This window comes from Scophthalmus maximus, chromosome 12 (genome assembly GCF_022379125.1).
Source record: "Scophthalmus maximus strain ysfricsl-2021 chromosome 12, ASM2237912v1, whole genome shotgun sequence".
Taxonomy (NCBI): domain Eukaryota; kingdom Metazoa; phylum Chordata; class Actinopteri; order Pleuronectiformes; family Scophthalmidae; genus Scophthalmus; species Scophthalmus maximus.
The window spans coordinates 20,757,040-20,782,908 of NC_061526.1; the positions used below are offsets into that span (position 1 = coordinate 20,757,040).

At 45.9% G+C, this 25,869-nt stretch overlaps 3 protein-coding genes across 7 annotated transcripts; 1 reads left to right on the forward strand and 2 right to left on the reverse strand.

The window, feature by feature from the left end:
- Nucleotides 1-58: 58 nt before the first annotated feature.
- llph (LLP homolog, long-term synaptic facilitation factor) lies at nucleotides 59-1,664 on the forward strand. The gene is made up of 3 exons (XM_035621306.2): nucleotides 59-197; nucleotides 838-1,066; nucleotides 1,169-1,664. The coding sequence occupies exons 2-3, from the start codon at nucleotides 850-852 to the stop codon at nucleotides 1,333-1,335; spliced, it is 384 nt and encodes a 127-aa protein (XP_035477199.2). The 5' UTR covers nucleotides 59-197; nucleotides 838-849; the 3' UTR covers nucleotides 1,336-1,664.
- A 114-nt stretch (nucleotides 1,665-1,778) lies between these two features.
- On the reverse strand, nucleotides 1,779-7,093 carry hcls1 (hematopoietic cell-specific Lyn substrate 1). 4 transcript variants are annotated; one of them, XM_035621264.2, is made up of 16 exons: nucleotides 6,939-7,092; nucleotides 6,146-6,229; nucleotides 5,992-6,065; nucleotides 5,338-5,461; nucleotides 5,103-5,213; nucleotides 4,784-4,838; nucleotides 4,580-4,690; nucleotides 4,387-4,497; nucleotides 4,177-4,287; nucleotides 4,036-4,091; nucleotides 3,506-3,575; nucleotides 3,218-3,366; nucleotides 2,955-3,116; nucleotides 2,381-2,564; nucleotides 2,204-2,272; nucleotides 1,779-2,105 (listed from the first exon to the last, which is right to left on the reverse strand). In XM_035621264.2, the coding sequence occupies exons 2-16, from the start codon at nucleotides 6,227-6,229 to the stop codon at nucleotides 1,972-1,974; spliced, it is 1,605 nt and encodes a 534-aa protein (XP_035477157.1). In that variant the 5' UTR covers nucleotides 6,939-7,092; the 3' UTR covers nucleotides 1,779-1,971. The 4 variants fall into 4 exon arrangements, with proteins under 4 accessions (XP_035477157.1, XP_035477142.1, XP_035477149.1 ...); XM_035621249.2 differs by having other exon boundaries at nucleotides 4,177-4,497; nucleotides 6,939-7,093; XM_035621256.2 differs by having other exon boundaries at nucleotides 4,580-4,838; nucleotides 6,939-7,093.
- A 574-nt stretch (nucleotides 7,094-7,667) lies between these two features.
- On the reverse strand, nucleotides 7,668-23,309 carry golgb1 (golgin B1). 2 transcript variants are annotated; one of them, XM_035621234.2, is made up of 20 exons: nucleotides 23,195-23,309; nucleotides 21,671-21,749; nucleotides 21,270-21,461; nucleotides 21,041-21,160; nucleotides 20,793-20,957; nucleotides 20,572-20,694; nucleotides 19,812-19,925; nucleotides 18,856-19,540; nucleotides 18,673-18,749; nucleotides 18,452-18,512; nucleotides 12,945-18,030; nucleotides 12,425-12,836; nucleotides 12,100-12,333; nucleotides 11,165-12,010; nucleotides 10,882-11,075; nucleotides 10,629-10,788; nucleotides 10,441-10,541; nucleotides 10,267-10,338; nucleotides 9,379-9,469; nucleotides 7,668-9,288 (listed from the first exon to the last, which is right to left on the reverse strand). In XM_035621234.2, exons 2-20 carry the CDS (start codon nucleotides 21,737-21,739, stop codon nucleotides 9,151-9,153), a joined length of 8,940 nt encoding a protein of 2,979 aa, XP_035477127.2. In that variant the 5' UTR covers nucleotides 21,740-21,749; nucleotides 23,195-23,309; the 3' UTR covers nucleotides 7,668-9,150. The 2 variants fall into 2 exon arrangements, with proteins under 2 accessions (XP_035477127.2, XP_035477121.2); XM_035621228.2 differs by having other exon boundaries at nucleotides 7,668-9,291.
- Between the last annotated feature and the right edge of the window lie 2,560 nt (nucleotides 23,310-25,869).

Here is a 25,869-nt window from a genome sequence, read left to right on the forward strand (position 1 = left end):
ACTTCCTCGTTTGGGGACTGCTAAGCCAATCAGAAGTCGGGGTCTTCAGCTTCCCCGTAGTAGCCAATCACATTACAGCTTCTTCCAAAACGCGTCATTCCGTGTTTTTTTTTCTTCCTCTCTACTGATAAACACGTGTGTGTATCGCGGTGTGTGGACAATTTATAAAAACATAAACTACTCCACGCTTTCCAAACGTAAGTGACACTTGTTTTTATACACAGCGAAACAGTGCTAACACGAGTTAGCACGTCGGATGAGCTAACGTTAGACCTAAAGTGTGTGTTATATAACGGAAGCTCGATAGCTCGATAGCTAACCAGCTAGCAAAAACGTTGGTTAGCTTGCTGCGCATTATAAATTAACTCTAAAGCTAATTATTGTAGCGGCTATAGCTAACTGATACTATAGTCATGTCATGTAACTACAACGAGTTATGTACAGGATGATGATGTGGACTCATATCGTCATTTATGATTTTGTCTCATGCTAATCGTGAGCAAGATATATTTATTTAAATAACAGACAACTGTTAAACTAGTTTCTGTTCAAATTTATCCTCTTTATGCCAAAACAGTGATCGATTTTGATTATCATAAATGTAAAAGTGATTAGTTTTTAACTTGCCGTGTTATTTTTGCCATAGTAGCTAGTTAATGATGAACATCATCATGATAACGTTCATGTAAATAATAAAGTGAAGCGTTAATTTTGACAGTACGAACCTAATTTTGGTGACTGACACATCACAGAAGAACTTAATTTATCCGCCTACGATGACCTCAACTGTTTATAGACTGTGTAAAGTAATGACTGATTTGTTGTTGTTTACTTCAGAACATCCTTGAGATGGCGAAGAGCCTGCGGAGCAAGTGGAAGCGGAAGATGCGTGCGGAGAAGAGGAAGAAGAACGCTCCCAAGGAGCTGGCCCGTCTGAAGCAGGCGCTGAATCTGGACAAGAAGGGAGAAGCCGTCATGGCCGACGTGCAGGAAATCGCCACCGTGGTGACGGCCGACGAGATCAAGAAGCAGAAGGACGTGGACATGGCGGAGATGGAGGGCGCCGGTGAGTAACCTGACTGACCTCAACGCTTGTGGCTTTTTTAAAGTTGTTCATAAATGATTCTGCCTTTTGAACAATTCACGATAACCTCTCTTTGCGTCACAGAGGGGCAGATGGACTTGGACGGCAAGCGCAACAAGAAAACACAGCTGGATGAAAACGGACAGTATCCCGTGTGGATGAGCCAGCGTCAGGCCAAGAAACTGAAGGGCAAGCGGATGTCGAAGAAAAGCGGCAAGGGCAACAAGAAGAAGAAGGGGATCGCCTGGTGAGCCAGAGGAAACCAAAAAGACCCTTTTTTTTCCTTTTGCTTGAAAGACTTTTTGTTGCAGAAACACAGGATAATTTTTCATGTATTGATCGATACATGGCAACTGACAGATCTCATCCGGTTCAGCGGATTACAAGAGTCACGGTTGTGCCACAGAGCCTGTTATTGTAAAGTGATTCCCTGCAGGAAAGTATGGGCTCTTATGGATCAGCAGCTTGAACAAGGTTTAAGAAAACAGAGCCTTGTGCAAAATATGTCAGTGTTTGTCACATATTCTCTACTACAATTTAAATCTTTTCATATTCTGATTAAAAAAAATATTCAGATTCATGGCTCTCATTGTTTACTGTAATTTGTTTTTGTCGACTACAATTCCAGGGAGAGAGAAATGATCGCAGCTCCAATGAGAAATTGATAGTAATAAAGGATGTTGATGACTGCCTGTAGAATCGTTCTGACTCCAAATCAGTTTATTGCAGATACAAAATGCAGGAAAAGGATTGAAATCAGCTGATCAGAAGCCTTTTGGGCACAATGTTGCTGTGGTTTAATATATAAATTCCCTCTGTTGACCAACCTGAGAAACCTGAAACTGCTCAAGTGAAGCTTATGCAAAAAAAAAAAAAACAGTCCATAACTACATCATCTGAACATAAGCAGCTGGGAACAGGCCGATGCGTCCGTGGCACTGTCCCTTCCACCAGCCTTCGTCGATCATCTCTATGTTGGTGATCACGTCGTCTGGGTTGAAGGAGATCTCGTCATCCGCCTCTGTAGAAAAGAGAGCGTATAGAATTTGTCCCTGTAAGTGTGAAGATGATCATTGAATTTTAAAAAACAAAACATGAAGCTCAGATGAAGTGTCTCACCTCCCTCATAGTCGTAAATGGCCACTGCCTTCCTTCCGCACGTCAGGTCCTCGTAGTCAGCATCCGCATCTGTATAAATATAAAAAACTGAAATTAGCAAATGTTGCATTTGTGTAAAAGATGTTTTACTACAGACGACACTCTCTCTCACGGACGCACACACACACACACACACACCTTTCTCAGGAGGAGGTTGTTGAGCGATTTCCTCGTAATCCCCTTCGCTGATTTCCTCGTAATCCCCTTCGCCGCCGTCGTCCTCCACCCCTGCCGACCTGTCCGGCAACGGTGGCGCGTCAGGTTCGTGGAAATCATCCGCGCGTGGGGGCAAAGCCGGCGGCTCCTCATACTCTGGTTCATCCTGCAAACGTCACAAGTATTATTGATTACGTCATCAAACAAATCATGGCCCGAGTTTATGCCTCTCCTGTCCCACAGTTGCATTTGAGCGGAGGATCTGTTCTTCTGAACCGATTTACAGAATCCACTCGCGTCTACCCGTCAGGATTGAGACGAGAAGCTCTCTACAAGTTCCTATGGATTTTTAATCATCTCAAAAAAGATATAACCTTAACATTTATTGCTTCAGTCAATGTGCTTGGGGCTGAGTTCAAAAGACATGGCTTTGAAATTAGGAAGTATTGAGGAATCAACTAACACATGAATGGTTTTGACAAAAAAAAAACGTATCTCCATAGATGAATAAAACATCTGTAATTTTGTAGAAGTGATTGAATCCCGAGGGTCTTACCTCAGGTTCTGGTTCAGGCTCCGGTTCTGGTTCAGGCTCTGGTTCTTGTGTTTCTTGTCTCTCTGGTATGCGGCGGTGTATTTCTGGCGGTGGCGTCTCATACTCTGGATCCTCATCTGGAACAGGTGGTGGACAAGTTTCCTCCTCTTTGCTGCTCTCTTCCTACAGGAAACGCAACGAAACACACAAAATCGTGAATATAAAAATTAACCATTAGTTAATTGTTTCCCTCTTTAAAATATTTGCAGGGCATATTTTTGAACCTGCTGCCTGCGTTTGGCCTCCTCTCGCTCCCTCTTCTCTCTGGCCTGTCTCCTCACACGCTCCTCTTCCACTTTCTTCCGGTTCTCCTCGTCTGAAGCCTTGGCCATGTTCTCGAAACGCGCCTTCAGTTTGCCCGCACCTGCACTTGCTGCATAAAACAGACACAAATTGAATTTGAATATACAGAGCAATAGCAGTGACCTCTGCCCGTATAAAAAATGCTTCTCACATGGATTTGATGGGTTTGAGTAAAGAGAAAAGACAGAGAGAGAGAAAAATGAACATACAAGCCTCCAAGGGTTGTGTCTTTTCATAAGCAGAGGAAGGGGAGTCCATATCTGAGAAGCCGGCTGCACTCTAAAAGGAAGATGTACTCATTAATAATGAAAAAAATCAAAGGATGCGATTTGGTCCTTGTCTTAGTTTTTGTAAAATCGTACTTTATATCAAATCTGGTTTGGCCCACTTGAGATCATCGTAGGAAAATGAAGGAGGATATTTAATCATAATGAAACATATATATATATAAAGTAATTCTTAGATTATAGCTCAAATGTCACAGGTCACGAAAAAGAGCCTGGAAACAGAATAACTATTCTATAGAATAAAGATTTTCTAAAACTGCGAAACAAAAAGGTGTGAAATGAAGAAAAAAAAGGATCAATATTAATGCCAATATTATGTAACTTGATCATAATAACATAGGGAGTTAGGGACATAATATGGATTTTAACTCCTATTATTTAATTACTGAATAAACAATTAATCAATTATCCCCTGGCAGATTAATCTATAGTGAAAATAATGAGTTGCTGACCTTGTCCTGGCGATCTGCCTGTACTCCATAGCGACCGCCAAAACCTGCCGAATAATCTGCACAGAGATAATAAAAAAAAATTCAGACCAATGAACTGAGTCCTGAGATATTTTATCAGGACACACGCAAGCGTTGTCTCACCTTTTTGCGACTGGTGTTTCTCCGTCTCACCCTTGTAGTCGTAGCCCAAAGCCGCTTTGTCCACCTTCTCCCTCTCTACGCCAAACTTCCCCCCGAACCCCTTCGAATAATCTGATTTATAAAAACAAACAAATGACGCCACAGAATGAAGCAATCGGACGTGAGGCAAGACGGCGCCAGAACCGACAAGTGCTGCGACTCGAAACTCGCCTCTCTGTGACTGATGCTTCTCCGTTTCTCCTTTGTAGTCGTAGCCCAAAGCAGCTTTGTCCACCTTCTCCGTCTCCACCCCGTACTTTCCTCCAAATCCCTTGGCGTAGTCTGGTGACATTAAGATTAAAAATGCAAAAATGAAGCAATTTTCCAGAGCAAACTGTGTCAAAAGTGACGATGCTAAACTCACCTTTTTGCGACTGGTGCTTCTCCGTCTGGCCTTTGTATTCGTAGCCCAAAGCGGCCTTGTCCACCTTGTCCTTCTCCACCCCGTACTTTCCTCCGAACCCCTTGGAGTAATCTGCAACCACAAAACGACTGTGAGGAAAAAAACCTTGAACGACACCTTCGAACCTTCTGTCGCCGCGCGTTAGAAGCCGGGGAGTCGACTCACCTTTCTGGGACGCGTGTTGCTGCATTTCCCCTTTGTATTCGAAGCCCATGGCCGACTGCACACAGAGATTAAACATTTAATAACAACGATTAATGAAAACTGAACTTAATCTCTGTGGCACCGTACAAACATTCAATGCAGAAAAAAACCTTTTACATCATGCTGCATATAAAAACATTTAGGCAAATAAATAAATTTGAGGTTCATGCTCTATAGTTTTGTTCCATAAAAAGAACAGACTACGTCTCTACACCTGCTTGTTTTAAGTCTACATTAAGAGACAGTGATACACTATGCTGAAATAACTATTTATTGGAACCTTATCCACGCGGTCTTTCTGAACACCATATTTGCCGCCGAACCCTCGCGCCGCATCCGTCTGGGACGAGTGCTGCTCCACCTGCGCCACGTAGTCGTGACCCAGAGCCGCCTGCAGAGAAGATATTCATGAGTTCATGAACGTGGTCATGAATTACACGACGATGTGATAGATTAAATCTGGCGGGACATGCTATATTTTTGATTGTCAAGAAAGCACAATTCTTTTGGTTCACCTTGTCCATGCGGTCCTTCTCCACTCCGAACTTCCCTCCGTAACCGTAGGAGGCTTTGGGCGTGTGCTCCCTCTTCCTCACCTGCTCGTGCTCCACGGCCACTTGGCTCCTGAGCTCCGCAACGCTGCCGAGGTCACACAGGGGTCAAACAAACACACACACCGTCGTCAAAATGGCAGAGGCGACATCCGTCCAAATACACTCGGACAATTCGTCAGGATTACTGCAGATAATCTTTACTTTGAAAGATGCTGTAATCATTTAATTCATAGAAAAGCCTGATGGAGAAAATGAAAAGAGCTGAAAAAGGAAGATGAGAGCAACTCGTGGTTTTTAAATTTGCTTTTTAAATACTTGATACTTTTCTTAAAGTCCTCCCTTTTAACGTCTTATAACCCACGTGTAAATTTATAAACTTTCAGCTCCACTGCCTGAGTATATGGCCTCGCGTCAGCACTGGTTTAAATCTCACTGTCACGTGTGTCGACATCATCATATAGTTCCCATATTAGGAGACGCTCGCTTGTGTGACAGCCTCCGCTCCGCTCTCACTTCCTCTTCCTGTTTGCGACACATAACCCACTTTGACCTGCGTATCTCTCCATCGTCTGAAACGATCACTCACCTCCAGAAAAAACTTCTTCTCCTTCTTACCTGATGTGTTCTTTGCGTCCCGAGCCGTCGACGGTCTTGGCTCCCCACCGCTGCTCCTGCTCCGAGACATCATTCTGAAACAAAACATGACACATGAAATCCAGAGAGGAGTGACAGGAGTCTTAGCACCAGACAGACGTTTCCTCCACTGCACCTCGAAGTCGGGGTCCGTCTCCCAGTCGTCCCCCTCTGCAGCCACCTTCATTTTCACACTGTGGCCCACGGCTGACTTCCACATCTGAGGGGGGAGAAAAAAAACAATACAGGCCACATATTCAAAAGTGTCATATGCCATGTGTATATCTAATCTAATAAAAAGCTATTACAGCCCCAACGCTGTTTGCTGAAGTCCCAAAAAGGAAGTTATTTTCAACACGAAGCCACATTTCCCCAAAAAAAGAAACACACTCACGTTGTATTATGACTTTAAAGTACCAAAGAATCCGTATCATGACAACATTGTACTTCAGATAATTATAGTATTTTATATGTTGTAGATCTTAAAATGCACCGTAACAAACACATTAGTTGAATGAGGCTGAACATACATCAGGGTTTGACGTAAAGGACGATAAATTGTCACTCACTAATTTACAAAGTTTATTTCATCATATTTTACTATCGTAAGAGGTCGTAAATGTATTATTGGACAGAATATTGTCAATGCCATAGATAGAGTGCAGGTGCACATTAAGTCAGAAAAGTCCTGCTAACTTTACTGTGTTATTACATTGTTTCTGATTTGATCTCAATCTGTCGCATCCATAAATGTAATTTTTTTTTTTTACATATTTACACTAACGGTTTACAGCACAATCAGTTCAACTGCGTCTCGGTTGATCTACTTCCTTATGGGAAGTTACAAAAAAAAAAATTACAGAAAAAATGACATACACATTAAAGTCTGCTCGTGAGTCAGTTTGAATTAATACAAATAACAACTTTACCTTTTCAACTTTTCAGTGCAGTAGATTCGTGTTCGGGTCGATCAACGTCTCGACCACAGATCTGATGAACTTCTTCTTCTTCTTCGCACAATCCGAGGAGGCGCCACGTGAACGCGCATGCGGCACGCGTGAGCGCGCGTCGATGTAAATATAACAGCAGACGTCGTCTTCATTATACTTAACTAATAATGACGACATGTGCACACATTGGCATAGTTGCTACATTTTTAACGTTTTTAAATACATTTGTTTGAAGACATTTAAAGAGTAAGAAATGCCGCATTCAAGTGCTCTCGGGAATTAAAAGCACCCGAACTTTAAGGAAATGCTCCAGGAGCTGCTACAACTTTATTATTAATATTTTTTTTAAGCATTATGAAATGTCTTACTTTAAAGTTGTTTTTTTTAACTTAGGAGTAAAATATAAAGGCAGAGAAGGCTGCGGTTTGTCCAGTTGTTGGGCAGTTGCACCACTAGGGGGCAGAGTCGCACAGCTTTAACGCAACCTACAGTAATAGGCAGAAATCCATAATTACACATTAATGATTGAGAAGCTGTGATGACATGGCCCAATCAAAAGCAAAATCAAGTATTTCAAAGATAAAAGAAAAAAAAGGGATTTCGTTTATTTACTTGCAATCTAATTTGACTGAGGAAAAAAAAAAGTGTTAACAAAAAGTTTCACTGTCTATTTTTTCTAGACACACAATAACTCATGACGCGATCGGCCCCTGATCTAAACCACCAACAGTTTATTTTTCTATACAGCCCTTTTTAAACAAGTTATTTACAGCTCAAGTATGTGAGGAAGGTTAATTTGGAAAGAAGGTGATTACAGAGTAGTCGTTTAACACACACACACAAGTTATTGAACGGAAAAATTAGGTGGATATCTATGTAGATACAACTCATGATCAATAAAGATTACGCTACGTCCGAGTAGTCAATAACGGGATGGATGGATATCATGATTAAACAGCAGTCTTCCTCCTCTGGAATGATCCCACACTGTGGTTAAACTTCACCATAAGGCAACTTCGTCTGCCGTAAAAACTAACAGGAAACTTGAAAAACATCTAAGTATGTGCAACACGAAGCGCTGACACGGAATGTTATTGGATACGAAAGAAGGAAACCCGACTCCACCTGACGTATATGACACGTATGTTTTACGTACAGTATGTGCAAATAATGTGATTTCTATCTGAGGAAGAGGAGAAAAGAGAAACACACAGTACGAATGTGTAAGAACAGAAATTGCACCGTGCTCCGTTTTTTTTTTGTGCATGAAAGGAGTTAAAAAGAGGAAGAGACCCAACAGTGACAGGACGTCCTGAACCTCAAGCCATCTGAAGAGAAAAGTTCAACATTTTGGGAAATTAAACTATTCATATCACTCGGATTTCAGGAAACTGGAAACACTTTTCAGTATTACACTATAGAAATACTCCATTACAAGGGAGTTCTCCATTTAAAATTCTGCTTCTAAAAGCACAGAAGTGTTACCTGCAAAATGTACTGACAGTATGAAACATTATTAGTATTTTACTAGTGATTCATCTGTGTTTAAACAGTATTTAAAATAGTTTTAACTAATTTATGTCCAGTTAGTTTCCTCCACTTGGGGGTCGGCAGCTAGCTTGGCTAACTCTTATTTTATTTTTTGTTAAGATTACACAAATTAGACATAAAGCACAAATTTGTGAGATTCAGAACAGCAACTCTCATTTATGACATTTCCCAAAATGTCCAACTTGCGCTTAAACACAATGTAACCCTTCTCTATCCCCATCTAAAGGCACATGGACAGAACCACCTGCCAGAAAATACTTAGAATTATCAACCTGTTTCTCCCCTTTAAACCAAAGGAATTTTAAAATATTTGTCCCTTAAGTCCTCTCTACCCTGTCACACACACACTCAAAGTCATACAAGATCAATTTTTTTTTTTTAAATCAACCAGAGCAGCTCTCCACATTAATCTATATACTTTGGCTAAAAGTGTAAGTTCCTGTAAAGTGCAATGTGTGTGTGTGCGGAACAACTTCCACACCCTTCCATTTATTACAATTTAACAATATAAAACATATCGATGGCTTGGGTTAGGTCTGTCATCCCCCCTCCACCCCCTTCTCTCTCTCTCTCTCTCTCTCTGTCTCTGTCTCTGTGTCCGTGTCTCTTATCTGTCAGGTCTGTAAAAAGACGGAAGCTCTCAGAGGAATCCCCCGAGACACAGCAGCAGCAGGACGTGCACCGTGAGCAGGTAGAGGCTGAACAGCAGCGGCGTGCGCTGGCGAGAGCAGAAGGCCACTCGCAGCATCCGCACCAAACCCGGGCCGCCTCTCCGGATCTGCTGAGAGACGAAAAAAAAACACTTTTATAATTACAGTTATTAAGGTGATGAATGAGCTGGTGTGAGGACATTAGTGCGGAGGCTTACTCGTGTGACAGCTCCTTCCGGCGGCTCAATGAAAACGGCCGTCTCTGACTGATCCCCGTCGAGCGCGGAGTTCCATTTGGCCGGGCTGTGACTGAGAACGACGATAATAAAAAACAGACGTTAGTATTTGGGTGATTAAAACTAATTCACCGGGGGCTGAAATGTGGGAATCGCTCAATCAGAGATGCAGAAACACCGCATAGAGAAACTGTTTTGGCCAAATATTATCTTCAGTCTCAACATTTTACAATTATAAATCTTGTACACACACACTATCTTATACGCACTATAACATGAGCATGTGGAAGAGCAACATCAATCTAAAGTCGTAGTACTCTTGTCACGATAACTACTTTTTGTTCGACGACATATTGTCACGGAAATTATTGCAATTAACTATATAAGTGTCATTTTTAAGGTTATTTTTTTGCAACTGAATAATGCGAGCTTGCAGTATAGTACAAGTTTAGTAAAATGATTCTTGTGTCGTCAAGTAAGATGGTAACACCAGTTACAGACTGTGGTGTGACATTCTTATGTCAACAAACACGCATGCAAACACAATGGCTATTATCATCGAGCAGCAACAGTTAATAGATTAGTAATCGACTACTCAATTATTCGCCAACTATTTTGACAATGGATTAATCGGTAGAAGTAGTTTTTATGAAGAAGAAAAAAACGCAAAATTCTCTGATTTCAGCTCCTTAAATGTGAACATTTTGGTTTCTTTGCTCCTCTATGACAGTAAACTGAATATCGGACGTTCACTCTGGGTTTTGTCATTAAGTAATTTAATTTATTATTTGTTTAAAATATTGTTTACAGCATCTTTCATTCCCCTGCGTGTGATCGTTTTTTAGATTTAATCTGGTGTCAGTTTCGTACCGTTTGAGTCGGTCCTGCGTGGCCATCAGCTGCTCCTCGGCAGACACCCTCTGCTGTGTCTCGTCATCCAGCCTGATGTACAGTAGAGAAAGTAAAAAAAATAATAATAATTAAGGAAGCCACATCTTACAAAGTGTTAAAAAACTCTGGTGAGGTTTTGATTTCATACTCTACCTCCGCTGCAAATCTTTGACCTCAGCGATGTAGGAGTGGACGTCCAGCTGGCTGCTTCGCTCCTGCGGGGCTCCGGGGGGACTGTCGCCTTTCTCCGTGCCCTGTGGGGTGATGACGTTGTTGAGATGATTTATATTGGGTCAGGAACAGCTATATTAAAAATAATAGCAGATGTGTACACCCCCTACCTCTCTCTGATAGTGTTCCTGCTGAAGTTTGGGCCAGTGAGCGCGAGCTTCCTCCAGCATGGCGGTGAGTTGTCTCAGTTGATGGTCCCTCTCCGACAGCGTGGCGAGGGTCTGATGCTTCAGCTGCTCGGCCTGAGCCATCCAGTCAAAACGCTCCAGCCTAGAAAACAAAAACAACAACACATGATTCTCAAATTCACAGGCCTCTTTGTCGACAAGACAAATGACAGGACGCCTGAATTTTTGTCATCACCTGAGCGTCTCGACTTCCTGTTTGCCCGTTTCCGCCACATGCTCCAGCTGCGACAGGACGCCCAGCATGTCGTCATTCTTCTTCTTCTCCTCGAACAGCTCCTGGCTGACTTTGATCAGCTCCCCAGCTCCCAGCCGAGCCAGCTCCGTCTGCTGCCTGTGGAGCTCCAATGTTTGCGTCCGAAGCTGCTCCAGCTGCACGTGGAGAAAAGGAAAGAAGTCTATGAAAATCCATAAAAAAAACTAGAAGCAAACATATTTCTATGTGATATATTTACACTCACCAGTCTCTCCCGGTCATTCTGAAGGGCTTGCAGGGCGTTTTTCAGGCCCCACACTTCTCCAGAGGAGCCTCCCCCTCCGGGGCCGCTGGGCGCCACGTGGCCACCCGTCTTGCTCACCAACTCCTCTAGCTTCAGGCTCACTTCCTGGGCCTTGTTCACCGCCTGGTCCCTGCTGTCCTGGAGGGAGGCCATGGCCTTGGCGAACGACTGGTTCTCCGCCCTCAGTTGGGTCGTCGCCTCCTTCTCCTCGAGCAGCCTCTGCTCGACGACCAGCAGGTCCCGGGCCAGCTCGGCCACCCGCTCCTGGGCGCTCTCTGACTCTGTCCGCATCACGCCTCCCTCCCACCGCAGCTCGGTGAGCTCTTTGCTGTTGCTGTCCTGCTCCCGTCTCTCCCTCGACAGGCTCTCCTCCAAAGCCTCCACTTGTGCTCTGGCTGCCTGCAGCTGCTCCCTCAGCTTCTCGACCTCCGCCCCGGGAGCATCCATCACCTGCGATCCCGTCGTGCTGTCCGCAGCCTGACTGAGAATCTCCCTCTCCACTCGCCCCACCTCCACTTCCGTCTCTATGGCTCTGCTAACGCTCTTCAACTGACTCTCCATTTCCTCGCGTTCCCTTTCCAGGGTGGCGATTCGCGCCCTCTGAGTGGCCAGAAGCTGTTTGTGCTGGGACTCCTTCATGCTCAGGACTTGGTTGAGTTCGTCGCGGTAGCCGTGCAGCTGAGCAGACAGTTTGCCCTTCTCCGCATACAGGTCATCTCTCTGGACCAGCAGAGAGCGCAGCTCTTCCTTCAGGCTGTTGTTCTCCCCCGCCGCCTCTTGAATCAAACTGTCCTTGTCCATCATGACCTGGAACACAGCACAAATATCTTATTGGCCACTATACAAAAAAAGCAATTCATGTTATAGTTATTTTTTAAAAATTTTTTTAACATTACCTGCAGGTGTTTCTCCTCGAGCTGTTTGTACATGTTGAGGACCCGGTCTCGGTCGTCCTGCAAAGAGCCCATGGCCTTCATGAACGAGTCCAGTCTAGTTTTTCGGTTGTTGCTCTCTTCGTCCGCCTTTCGCAGTTTTTCCTCCAGATCCCGTACTTCCTCCCTTCTCTGCTCCAGCTCCTTCTCCGCTTCCTCCGCCCGGCTGTCGGCCTCCTTTCTGGCCTCGTCCGCAGCCTGGGAAACAAAACACACGAAATGTATTAAACATAAATGAAATGGCAAAAACAACATGTAGTATGTACTGTAATTGAATTGATGTTTGTACCTGAGCAGCAGCTTGCTCCTTCTCCACCAGCATTTCCACTTCTCTCCGTTCCTTCTCGTTCAACTCCGTCTGCAGACTCTCCGTCAAAGCCTTCGAGGACCTCAGGTCCGTCTCCAGCTGCTCCACGTTCAGACACAGCCGCCTCTCCTCAGCCTCCCTCTCCCTCAGCTCGGTTCTGGCCCGGTCCACCTCGCCCTGCAGCCGACCCACAGCCTCCTCGAGAGCCCGGACTCGGTGATGAAGACCCTCCAGCTCCTCGGTCAGTGTTCCGACTTCATTCTGTGCAGACTTCAACTCGGCTGTGGTTTGTCGAAGCTTGGTCGTTTCATCCTCGAGGGCAGCTTGAGTCTCTGTCACTTTCTTTTCCTCTTCTTCCAGTCTCAGTTGCCAGTCTTTGTCTGCTTTCTCAAGTCTGAAAAACACAAACAATTTTGTGAGATTTGAGCCAAAAGAAAAAAGCTGAACATATTAAATTCAAGAAAACAGGGAATAAATACAAATACAGAGAGAATGTTTTTACCTGTTCACAGAAAGCTGAAGTTCCTCCTTCAGAGAAGTTTCCTTCTGAAGCTGTTCCGTCAGGTCCCTGGCCCGGCTCTCGGCCTCCCGGACTTCAGCCTCCTTGCCCCGCAGCGTATCATTGAAGCGAGTCTCCCACTGCCGGGCCTCGTCCAAAACTCTGTCCCGGTCGTCCTGCAGCGAGGACATGCAGCGCGAGAAGGCGGCCAACCTGGCCAGAGACTCGTCTAGACGGGCTTGCATCGCCTGGGCTCGTCTCTCGGCGCCCTCGGCCACCTCTCTGGCCTCCAGGGTCGCGTCTTCTTCCTTCTCCCGTTCCCTGTAGGCCTCCTCCAGCCTCAGCTCCACCTCCTTCAGTTCGGCTCCCAGCCGTAACCTCACTGAGTCCAGCGTTTGCTCCGCCTCCGCCTTCATCGAGAGCTCTTTCTGCTGGGCACTCTGTTCCAGGGTCGTCTTCTCGGCTGAGGTCTCGCTCAACTGTTTCTGGACCTCGTCCAGGTGAGATTTGCAGCCGGCCAACTCTGCCTCAGCCCTTTTCAGGTGCTCTTGAGTCGTGGCAGCCTCCAGCTGGGATTGTCCAAGTTTCTTGTTGAGCTCGTCATTGCCTTGCTGCAGCGCCTTGGCTTCCCTCCCCAGCTCACTGATCCTCTCCTGGTACTGGATGCCGTCTCTCTGCATCTGCCGCACCTCCAGCTGCTTCTCCCTCAGCAGCTCTTCCAGCTGCCGCGCTCTACTCTGGCTGCCTTCTCGGACCCTCTGCGCAGACCTCAGCTGCTGCTCCAGCTCCCTCTGCTTGCCGGACTCTGCCTCCGCCTCGGCCCGCTCCCTTTGGGCTTGCCTCATGTCCTCCTCCAGCCTCGAAGCCCGGTCCCTCTCGCTCTGAGCCTCAGCCTCAAGCTCGGCTCGCTCCCTCTCCAACAGCTCCACCTCGCGCTGCAGTTCGGTCAGGTGCTCGCGGTTGTCCGCCGTCTCCTGCTGGTAGCCGGCAATGCTCCCGTTGAGTTGGGCCAGCTGGTTCATCAGACGCTCCTCCAGGTTGTCTTTCTCCGTTTCGAGGCTTCTGAGGAGTTCTTTGAACTGAGTTTCCCTTTTTGAAGCCTCCTCAAACAGGCTCTTCTCCCGCTCTTTGCTCTCTCGCAGGCATTTCTCCAGAGAATCCACGAGACCCAGCTTCTCTCGACTTTCCCGGAGGTCTCGCTCGAGTGAGGCCAATTCAGCTTTGAGTTCGGCCTCCCGTTCCTGCCACAGTTCCCTCTGTGTGTTAACGGCCGCCTCCATCTCCTTAATTTTATCCTCCAAAAAAGTTTGAGTGCTCTCCGTCATTTGTTCTTCTTCTTTCTTCTCTGGAGGCACGTGTGTGACCGGTGCAGACACGGCAACTACTTTTGGAGTTAAGGGCTTTTCTTTGTCTTCATACCGCCTCTCATCAGGCTCTGCTTTGGTCGTGATTATGTCTAATTTCTGTGCAGTGACAACTTCTTCTTCTACAACAGCTGCAGAGCCAAGAGGACTCTCTTGGATTTCATTGTCCTCTTTCTCTCCCGTTTGGACGAGTTGTTCCCTCAGTTCTTCAATCTGCTGCACCAAAGACTCTTTCTCGGCAGCTGTAGCCTCCAGCTCGACTTTCAGGGCTGCCAGTTGTTCTTCGAGTCTTTCCAACTCGGCTCTCAGAGTTCTGTCCTCTCGTTTCATCACCGGCTTCTCCTGCATCTCTCGGAGTCTCTCGTTCTCCTCCTCCAAGTCCTGAATTTTCTGCTGCTTGGTTTTGGCGAATTTTCTCATTTTGTCTTTCACCGAATCCACCTCTTTCTGCGCCTCCTCCGCCTGCCGCTCGGCCTCTTGCCTCGCGGCTTCCTGCGTCCTCCCTCTTGCCGCCAACTCCTGTCTCTCCTGCCGGGCAGCCTCCAGGACCCGCCTCACTCGATCCGCCTCGTCGCTCACGTTTTCGTAGGACTTGAGCAAAGTCTCGTACTCGTCCCTCATGCCTTGAACCTTCTCCTCCCATTCTCTGTTCACCCTGGAGGCCTCTTCATTCGCCAACTCCACTTCTCTCCTGCAAGCGTCCTTCTCAGTCAGGATGCCCTCCATGGCCAGTTTGAGGCTTTCGCATGATGATCCGAGGCTTTGGTTCTCCACCAACGTCCGATCGACTTCGTCGATCAGCCTCAGCCTTTCTGCTCTCAGCTTCTCCAGCTCATCTTCCGCCGACTCGAGTTTCCGCTGCAGCTCGGCCGTGAGCTTCTCCCCTGAAGCGAGTTGCTCCTTCCGGGTTTTGTTTTCCTTGAGTGTCTCTTTACGAGAGATCAGCGCAGCCTTGAGTTTCTGCTGAAGCTGCTGGATCTTTGCCTCGCTGTCTTTTTCGCCGTCTTGCTTCTGTGGAACTTCGGCCTCCAACCTCTGCATTTTTTCCTGCTCAAACTTTAACTCTCCCTGTAAAGACTCGATCAGCTGATCCTTCTGAGACACCGTGTCCTGCATCGAGTGGATAAAAGAGTTCTGCTCACTGAGCTGCTGACTGAGCTCCATTATCTCCTGGTTCTTGTTATCGAGAAACTGCTTGAAGTCTTCCACCTCGGCCTGAAGAGCTTCGACGGACGACGCGGAATCGGCAGATGCTGCTGTGGTTGCGCCTTCCATCTCTTCTTTCAGGGTTTGTGCGTAGGACTCGGATTGTCGATGCTTTTCTCTCAGATCGCAGATTTCCTCTGAGAGTGCGTCGATCTGTTTTTCTTTTTCTCGCAGCGCTCGCAGCTCCTCGTTCAGATCCATTAATTCTGCCTCCTTCAGAGACAGACTGGCCTGAGTTTCCTGCAGCTGCTTCTCGAACTCGGAGTTGGCCACCTGCACTTTCTGGATCTCCTCTCTGAGAGCTGTCAGAGATTCCTCCATGTGTGCAGAGTGGACGTCAGACGGTTCTGCTTCTGCACGAGGCTGAACCAGATCTGCACTTTGTGGTTGTGATGAATCAGGCTTGGACGTGGCAAAGTCCACCCAGTCCTCCTGGACCCAATCACCCGCTGCTTGCTTCTCCAGATTGTCAGCTTGTTGTTTGGTTGCCTGCTGAGGCAGAGCCCCTCTCTCGGTGCTCACTCTTTCCTCTAATTCTCTCAGTTTATCAAGGAGGGCTTCTCTCTCTCCGCTCTGCACCTCAAAACGTTCCATCAGCTCGCTGTGCTCCTCCTTCTGCTGCTTAAGCTGCTCCCGGTGGTGTCGGTCCTTCTCCTTTGCCTTGCGGATGGTTTCCCTGCGGGACTCTTGAGCCTCATGAAGCTTCTTCTGAAGCGCTTCACACTCCGCCTCCAGAGTGGCCACTTCGGAGCGTAACACGGCCGTTTCAGAAGAAATGTCTGACGCCTGCCGAGTGTTTTCGGCTTCTTCGCCCAGCTTTATGTTCAGCGCGAGCGTCTCAGCAATGACTTGATCCTGTCGGACGATCTTCTGCTGGAGAGTTTCAACCGCATCCTCTTTGGATCTCAAAGCTTCCTCAAGCTCCCGGAGTTTAGCCTCCATTTCTTGAATATCCCGTCTAGTTTTCTCTTCCTCCGGATCATTTGCTGGAATCTCTCCCTTGGCTAATTCATCTTGCTCCTTCCATTTTTTTGCCTCTACCTCAAAGTCAGCAACCCTCCTCATGAGCTCTTTGCGTTGCACGAGCGCAGCCTGCAACTTCTTCTTTGTGTTCGTCAGTTGGGTTTCCAGCTCTTCTTTCTCCTTTCGCAAACTACAGAGTTCGTCGACAGCTCGAGAGGTTGAGTCTTCACTACTCACTTGCTGCTTCTCGTCGGTCACTTTCTCAAGTTCCACCACCTGCTCTTTCAGTTTGTTGACTTCACGGTCGATCTGGAATTTCTCTTCTTCCACTTGGAGGAGTCGTGCAGACATACTGTCATTGAGCTCTATCATCTCTTGATCTTTCTGAGTGAGACGAAGCTGGAGGTCGCTGATCTCCGAGTCCTTCTTCGACAAAGACTCGTTGTTGAGATCTGAAGTCTGGGAATATTCCAACATGCTGTTCTCCATATCCTGCAGCCTCCTTTCCAGCTCCGAGGAGAGGAGCTCTGTGTCCTCCAGCTGAGCGCTCAGCATCCTGACCTGACCATCCTGCTCGGAGAGAGCTCGCTGGGTTGTTTCCAAGTCGCTCTGCAGGCTCTGGATCTTCTGCTCCTTCGTGTTACTTTCAGCGTTCAACATGTCTATCTGTTCTTCTAGGAGCTTAATTTCGGCGCCGTGCTTCTCCACCACTGAGCTGCTCTGCTGAGAAACCTTATCCAGCTCCACCCTGGCGAACTGAAGCTCCTCTGCAAAGTCGTTGACCTGGGACTGAGCCTCTTCCTTTGCAGCAGCGAGGGACTGAGTTTCCTCTTCCAGATTCTTGATTTTCTCCTGTGACTCCGCGGCTGCTTCTCTTAGCCTCTGCAGCTCGGCCAAAAGTTCACTGTACCTCCTCTGGAGTTCCTCGGCCAGGGCCTGAGCGAAAACCTGGCCAGAGGGCACATCGGCATCTGCGGAGGAAGAACTCTGCTGAGTTAGGTGAACCTGGACCGTCTCTCGTATGATGACCGAGGACGACTCAACTTGAACCGTGGAGGTTTCCTGCTCCATGCTCGTCGCCTCCCACGACTGCAGCTGCAGTTGGCCAAAGTCCTGCAGGATGGAGGGCCACTCCTGGCCTCCGTCTTGATTCACAGCTTCCAGGAGGGTCCAGCTGCTGTGGGCCACCTCGGAGTCACTGCTGGCCACCATCTCGTCGGATGACGTCCCTTTGGATTCTTCCGGAGACTCGGAATGGTGTCCGATAAGCTCTGGGCTGCTATCGTGATCAGCGGACATGGAAAGGACAGAGGTGTCCTCGGCCACTAAGGTGGTGTCTTCCTCTTGTGTGTTGTTCATTAGGTCGGGAGGAGCTGCAGAACTGTCACAAGGGCCTGTACTGGAGGAGTCGCGATCCTGGTCTGGAGTCTGATGGTATGTTTCGCTTGATGCAACCTCACTGGACATGGGGTCTTCGGCCAGTCTGAGGGACTCTCGCAAGGCGGCCAGCTCATGGTCTTTATCTAAAAGCTGCTGCTCCAGTGCCAGTATATGTGCTGTGAAAGAAAAAAAATCGTGTTTAGAGTAAAAACTACAACCAGCAGCAAATCGGAATCAACTAAGAATGTGTCCAGAAGAAGAATGAAATCTAAGAAAGTCAAATATGTTCTATCCAGTAAAATAAAATCTCAGTGTAAGAACAAGCACATCAAAAGAGGGTGTGTTGTTCAAAGTTATACGCTTATTCGAGGCCGGGAATTATATCTAAGTGAAGAGAATTCATACTTTTTATTATCTTGACAGTTTAAAACTATTGTAATGTAGGAAGATACAATAAAATAAAATAATAATCTAACCTAATCTCTACATTTGTGATGCACATTTGCTTTGAAGCTGCATGATGGTATTTACTGTACGCGTGAGCGTCTGTTTACACACTTTGTTGGAATTTTATTTTAGGACAGATCATTTTTCTACCTTTTTCAGCTTCGGATGAATCCTGTGCCGACAGTTCAGTCACATCATCTCCTTCAGACAACTGAAAGAAAGAAACAAAAATGTGAATATCTTTAGACACTGGGAAGGACTGAAAGAGAAAGAACAGTAAAACAGCATAAAGACAACCAGATAATCCAGATAAATTGTCCAGTCACAGATCACATGTTAACATCAGGTGTAAATGAGGCCATAACACTGACCGTGGCAATGTGCTGCTCCAACTGCTGTATCTTGGCCGTGGCCTCGTCCTGTTCTGTCAATTTTCTGTCAAGTTGTTCTGAAAATCAGAGGAATCGTAATAAAATATCAGCACCTTCATGAAAAACTTTATGTCTCTCATCAATACACTAAATCCCACAAACGACCAGATGAACGCTCTTTACCCTGAAGGATTTCCATGGTGTGGGTGAGCTCTGCACACTGCTCTTCACTCTCGCTCTGTTTGTCTTTCATCCTCGTCAGCTTGTAGTCGATCGACTGCACAGTGTCCAGGAGCAGGGAGAGGTCGACGGGGACGAGATCCTCCTCTGCGGTTTCTACATCGTCCAGAGCCACGGCTCGTAAATGTCTCCAGACTTCAGCCAGGATCTCACCCTTCTTCTGAGCATCTTCCTGCTCCTCTTTAAGCGCTGCCAGCTCACATTCTAGTTTGGCAATTTCTGATATCTCCCTCTCTGAAGCATCCTGGCTGGCGTGAACGGCCGTCTCTCTCGCAGACACGAGTTCGCTTTCCAGCCGAGTTATTTCTGCCCGGTCTCTCTCTGAAGCATCAAGCTCGGCCTCTTTCGTCAGAGCCAGTTCCCTCTCCAGTCTGGCAACTTCCATCTTCTCCTTCTCCAGAGCCTCTATCTGACCAACTCGCTCAGCTTCTCTCAGGGAGGCCAGCTCGCTCTCCTGCCCTGCCACCTTCGCTCTCTCTCCTTCCAGAGTCTCCAGGCTGGTTCGCAGAGCTGCCAGCTCCGCACCGGACCCGCTGGCCTGCTCGGCCCACTGCTGCCTCTCCTCCTCCCTCAGCTTCAACGCCTCGGCCAGCTCTTGCTCCATCTGCCGGAACTGAGCAGTCAAGATCTAAGCAGAAACAAAGTGAGGCAGAGAGAGAGAGAGAGAGAGAGAGAGAGAGAGAGAGAGAGAGAGAGAGAGAGAGGATACGAGTGGGTGTGTGTTGTGTGGCTGAGCCAAACCATGCGTATCAAAGACGTGCCCATCAACCTCTGGGGTGTGTCGTCTTTTTAAACAGTTTTCTTTTCATTCAACAGGAGGAGGATTCATTCCAAATATATCTGGCAACGTGAACAGCAAGAAAGTGCTCAAATGGCATCTTGTCCGACAGGATCTGTACCTGTTTCTGCTGATCCGCACTGTTCACTTCCTCCTGCAGCACTTCCAGCACTTGGGAGCGAGATCGTAAAGCCTCCTCGAGCTCTTCACAACGCCTCTGGGCTGCGTGTAGTACCTGATGAAGACGAAAGAAAGAAACCACAAAGAGTGTATATGACTATAAATGTATATTGAGAAATGTGAAAATTTTTGAGTTTGTTCCCCCCAAGAAAAGAACGGAGGACAATTCCAGTTATTTGCAAGTCATCCATGTTTAAGTAAAGAAAGTAAAGTAAATGAAGTGTTAAGATTTGGGGGGTATTTTTGGAGCAAGCATCTCTGTTTTTGTCGCCCTCTGGGGCACATTCATGGTTTTGGCCTTTATAAATTAATTCAACTTGATATTACTATAATGTGCCATGGAATAATGATATTAAGTTATTGTTATTATAATGTCATTTTCTTGCAACAATTGAGCTAAACAATGAATGATTTCGGTTATTTCTTCAGCAAAAATGCTAAAATTTGACTGTTTCAAGATTCACAAATAGAAATGGTGAATATCTGTTGGTTTTATTCTTCTAGGAAAGCAAATTAAATATTTTGGGGAATTTTACTTTACTGCATAATAATCAGTTATTATAGGTATAACAAAAAGCAGATAAATAGACAATAATTATAGAGAAGAAAAATCAAATCCTCAGAGTCGGGGTCGAACAGGTCAACTATGAACGAATAAACCAGAAGAGATGATTATATTTAAGAGCTACTTGATGTTGTACCTGCTGGAGCTCGCCGTCATTCTGAGACAACGTTGTGATGCTCATCAACTCTTCTTCGTGTTTTTGGATCTGCTCCTGGAAGCGCACATCCTTCTCACACACCACAGCCTGCAGCTTCTGCAACTGAAAACAAAAAAACACAACTTAATCATCCGGAGGACAGATCTCCTTCTCACGACATTTTCGAGTCATTCGTCCACGGTTGATTCCAGCTATGTCACCTGTTCAGTGTGGGCAGATTCGTTCTCTTGAAGGAGCTGCTCGTAGGACTGGAGTTGCTGTCTGAGCTCCTGGCTGTTGGCCTCCTCCTCGCTCAGCTTGTTCTTCAGTTCTTGGAGCTCCTCCTCGACCGCGGCGCCGGCTCCGGTGAAAGAACTGTCAGGGCTCTGATGTGGAGAAAACAGTAAATAATGTATTGATGTAATAATCCTACGCAGACCATTTCTTTAACCAACTCTTTCAAACTCACTGCCACTGTGCCTCCTCCCGATCCTTTCAATTCAATTATCTGTTTGTTGAGCGAAGCCATCTTAGCCTTAGCCTGCAGTTTGAGTTTGGTGAATCGAGCCTCGGCTTCTTCCTTCTCGTTCTGTGGATACGAAGTCAATTGAATTTTACTAAGGGACCGGCAGGAAAAGTTCAGGAAAACGTCCGGACTTTAGTGCATCAAAAGCAGCTACACACACACGATTATTCACCTTGAGCTGAACATCTTTGTTGACCAGCTCGTCGTCCTTATGCACGAGCTGAGTGTCTTTGTCTCGGATGAGCTCCTTCAGCTGGACAACCAGCTGCTCCAGGTGGGCCAGCCTCTCCAAGGCCTCCTCGGGTACCTCAGACTCCGCTGGATCCTGGCCCTCGCCGCCAGGGAGCTGAGGCACCAGCACGCCCTTCACACGAGAAGAAATCAAAGTGAGTTCATTCATTCATCCTCCTTGGTTAGACCTGCTCATCTGGACGAGATTAGTAAAGTTTGAGAAAATGAACCTCACTAGTACATCGCGGTTATTTTTTCACCTTGGCCCTTGAGATTTCAAATCTGAGAGATATAATCCACACATACTTATTTCAAAGCCAGGGATAGTTGATGGCCTCTCACCTGTTGGTCTCCATCTGTGCCCTCCTCTCCAGAGAGCTCCTGGAGGACTGTGGCCAGGCGGCTTAACATAGAGATGGCACTGTGGGTGGGAGGAAAAAAACAAACAAACAAGGTTTTACATTAGAAATGTCTTTGCTGATTCAGCCTCAGAATGATTTTAGCTGTAGGCATGAATTCATGCATTGTTATTTATCGTAGCACAAACGCAGCCTAAAGTTACACCCGTCTTCTCTTCGTAACGCATGGTGTCACCGCAGCCCTGAATCAATCGCCCTATGAGGATGTTAATATGCACACAGTCCCGCCCGCGTATGTTTATTTTACTCTTGTTTGCTCATGCAGGCAGTGGCTGGGTACAAGGAATAGTTGGAAAAAAAAGAATCCCACTGCAAAGTCCATTCAGTCGATGCCACTTTCCTCTGGAGTTTTATCAGATGACAGTTTAACTTGTGGAGGAAAGGGAAGCCAACGTGGACAAGAAATCCTTTAAATGATCAGGGGGGAAAAATATGGAAAATTGAGCATCTACGATTTCAAGAACAACATTTTTATTATATATACGTAGATGAACTTTATTTATAGAGCACTTTTCAAAATCCATATTGCAAGGTGCTTTACAATGGTATCACAATAAATCAGACTAGTTTTAAAAATCAGCAAAAATAAAACAGACAAGCCAAAATTTTGGGACAATCAATGAATCACTTTAATCAAAAAGACGATAGTGGGCAACCATTAAATTATTAATTTTTAAAAGTCACTTGTCAATCAAAAATATCCAAATATCACCTGGTCCCAGCACTCAATTGCTAAATCCATTTGGGGGGCAACAAATTCATTCTATTTTGCTATTACAGATCAATTTTTCACGCTTATAATGAATCAATAAATGGGTAAAATAATACGCACAAATACCAGTTATTAAAACAATTCCTGGTGGATATATAAATATGCATAATTTACAGTGTTTAGGGGAATTTGGGCTTTTCAATAACCACATTTTCCCACATTGTTTGTATCAGTTACCTGGACGAGCTGGGCTGGGGGGGGGAAATCCCATATTTTCTAAAAAATATATTAATATTTAGCCTTGTGTCCAAAGCAACACATTGTCAGACGCCCCCTTGCCTCTTTTCTCCGAGTTGGACCGAACAGCGGCCGAGTCTTTCCGAACCCGCAGTACAACACCAGCACTGCGGCTGCGTCTCCGCTTTAATAGCGAACAGCAGAAGATTAAAGCAAAAGCTAACGGGATAATGAAAGAGGGGGGGCCGGACGCCGACACCTCTGACGCACGGTAGACACCCTGGAAGATTATGAAACAGGTTGTTGTTGTTTACAGGAAGCCCCGGTGAAAACGGCCGCCGTCTAGTTTCCATGGTTCAGTTACGTTAGCATAGCTAGCTAACGCCGATAACTCGTAAATAAGGACAGTTTCTCTAAAAAAGAGAAGTCTCTGCTCAGTGCGCGGAGGCTCCGACGTGTGCGCAGAGAGTTTTGTGAAAGATTGGACCGTTGACTCACCTGTGTGACGCCTCCCCAGGTGAAAGTGTCCGTCTTTAATTTGGTATTTTTCCTCGGATGGATTTCTGAAGCTTAGCCACATCACCAAAACATTCCCGGAAACAGAAGTTCCTCAGCGCTGATTGGACGGCCGGGGGATAGGCGCATGTGAGGGACCGTCCGCAAATTCCCTGGGCGTCTCTACTTCATCCTGGGGAGCATCTGCATAAATACAGACATTTTTTTTTTTTCAAAAGAAGAAAAAAAGAAGTGTATATGTGTAGATTATATACACATAATCTGAATCCTTTCTTCATCAGCAACAATTAAAATAAAAGGAGGTGCAAAGATGGTTGTGCACGACCAAAGAGTCAACCTGATCATCAACCACGGCAGGCAGCTGGGGAGGAGCCTGCTGCTGCTCGCCCACTACGCCACAACGTTCGTGGTCTTCGTGGGCCGCACCGTGCAGTGGCTGGTGGACGCGGTGAAGTGGACCAGCCTGTTTGCGCGCTACACGACGTCGGCCTTCGACTCCGTCTACAGACACCTGCGCTGGGGGAAGAGGAGGAAACGAGAGGCCGGAGATATCTGCCCCAGCTCCTATGTGGAGCCACAGTGACTTAAGAGAGATGATGGGGTTGACAATGTGGAAAACTGAATATGAAGTCCATATGATGAAGAATGAAAAGAGGCCTTAACTGTAGTCGGGATATATCATAGCTTTTTACTTTTTTACGTTCTAAAAACATAACTATTTGTGACATAGTCTTACTGGTGTTATATTTTTTGACGTGTTATTTCATACTTTGTACGCTCTTGTATTTTGTTATCTTCCACAAGGCATGTTGCTGCCGTTCATCCATCTCCGCTGTTGATGCAAATGTGTCACAGGGTATAATGCAAACAAGACTGAACCTCTGTACCATTTCAGAATGGTACGTCATCGCACTATGTTCGACGCTTCATGCATAATGCATCATAGCATCAACAGACAAATTTCTTTTCTTTCTTTTTTTCAATCTGTGCCTGTGAAACTTACTGTACAAAGTATTTCATTTAAATGTATTGGCCAGTTCCTCTTCTTCCGTGAGGACATGAATGAATGATGAGCTACTGGACCAGCGTTACTGTGGAGATGCGGCTGTCTGTGGTTCTTCTGAAACTTTTATGAACACTGAACACGTTCCAGAGGAAAACTAACATCTGCTTTAAAATGACCAACGCCTGCATTTACTATAGACGTTTTTACTTTGCATTAATCCATTTGTTTTAATTGTTAGTTCATTTAGAATGCAATTTAAGCACTGACATGTATACATTTATTATTTGTCCTTTTTTTATGGCATTAGCAAGTTGTAAGAATATGCTGTCGACTTTATTAACTGCACTTAAACAAAAACACTTACATGTTCCAGTATATTGCAAGATTGTTTAAACAAAGGAATCATATTGAAGAAGTGAAATTTTATTTCATATATTATCTTGTATTCAGATTATTTGGCCTTCTTCAGTGTTTTATAACATTCATTTTAAAGAATTCAAGCTGTAATGTTTGTTCAGTTTCTGTACTAATCAGCCAGGGTTCACGCGGCCTTGGCTTCCTACTGTACTATCCAAATAAAGTCCTCTACCAAACTGTTTTGTTTGTCATAAAATCTCAAAATTATTTGAAAAAACAAATTCAAACTTCAGATTTGTCTGACCAACAATGCACAGTGAGAGGGAATCAAGAAAACTCCGAATCAGAATGGTGTTTATTGGAATTTTGCTTTGATATACATTGAAATGTAAAGTGCACAAGACTTTTGCAAAAGATAAAAAGCAAAAAATGCAGAAAATTAAGAAAACTCAATTCTCTGTGAGACCGGCGGTGAACTACTTTTTTCCCATCTACAAAAGAAGATACAGACAACAGGAAATATTTCGTTAAGGGCCTTGTTGTGGAATTTTGTCTATCCTCCCCTGAGAAACTGTTCAGACGAGTCTTCTCAGGCACCAAGCGAGGTCAACCTGTCTGTGTCAAGCCACAACAATCATCGAGCAGCTGAAGTCTCTCTCTCGAGGTGTCATTAGTCGCGGGGAGGTGACGACATTACCCTGGACTAAATACACCACAGAGACCGGGAACAGGCAGATTGTCTTGGGGCGCCATACACTGACCACCTTGTTGATCTGTGTAAACGAACCAGAAATCTCCTTGATATATATTGAGCTCTTAATAAATACTTCTGCATAAGACATCCACAGTTTCCGTCTCCCTGAATCAGCATCCGCTCCTTCAATTATTCCTTTTCAGGCCTCACCAGAACAAATGCAGACACTGTATGTGCCGTCGCCTCTGTCATAGAAAATATACATTTCTAAATCAATATCTGCTCATAAGACAGGATGGTTTACATTACATTGTAATTGTGAGGGAGTTGCGGAGTCAGGGTCGTGTGTGTGTGTTTTGCCTCGTCTGTAGCTTTCACCCACGTGAGCGGTTGAAAGCTACATTGTGTGTGTCAGCACATCCCACGGGCACAGCCAGTCAACCTGCCCCTCTCTTAATTGGGCCGATTATAAGCCGATCATCTGCATGTCCGACTGGATTACAGTCAGCGATTAGGCCCAAAGGAGGGCACACACCCCCCCAAACACAGACACCTACAAAAGGCCCCCGCCGGCTGCCGCTCTCACCCTTGAGTCCCACT

Bases quoted from the DNA above. Each gene is read 5' to 3' on its own strand.
- llph (XM_035621306.2), top strand. From the start codon at position 850: ATGGCGAAGAGCCTGCGGAGCAAGTGGAAGCGGAAGATGCGTGCGGAG. The intron at 1,067-1,168 runs GTGAGTAACCTG...TTTGCGTCACAG, and splicing joins GGCGGAGATGGAGGGCGCCG to AGGGGCAGATGGACTTGGAC.
- hcls1 (XM_035621249.2), bottom strand. From the start codon at position 6,229: ATGTGGAAGTCAGCCGTGGGCCACAGTGTGAAAATGAAGGTGGCTGCA. The intron at 5,214-5,337 runs GTGAACCAAAAG...TCTTCTCTGCAG, and splicing joins AGAAGGACCGCATGGACAAG to GCGGCTCTGGGTCACGACTA. The intron at 4,839-5,102 runs GTTCCAATAAAT...CTCTGTGTGCAG, and splicing joins AGAAAGACCGCGTGGATAAG to TCGGCCATGGGCTTCGAATA.
- golgb1 (XM_035621228.2), bottom strand. From the start codon at position 21,739: ATGTTAAGCCGCCTGGCCACAGTCCTCCAGGAGCTCTCTGGAGAGGAG. The intron at 18,513-18,672 runs GTCAGTGTTATG...TCTTTCTTTCAG, and splicing joins TGGAGCAGCACATTGCCACG to TTGTCTGAAGGAGATGATGT. The intron at 10,789-10,881 runs GTGATGACAAAA...TTTGTTTTCTAG, and splicing joins CAGGAAGTCGAGACGCTCAG to GCTGGAGCGTTTTGACTGGA.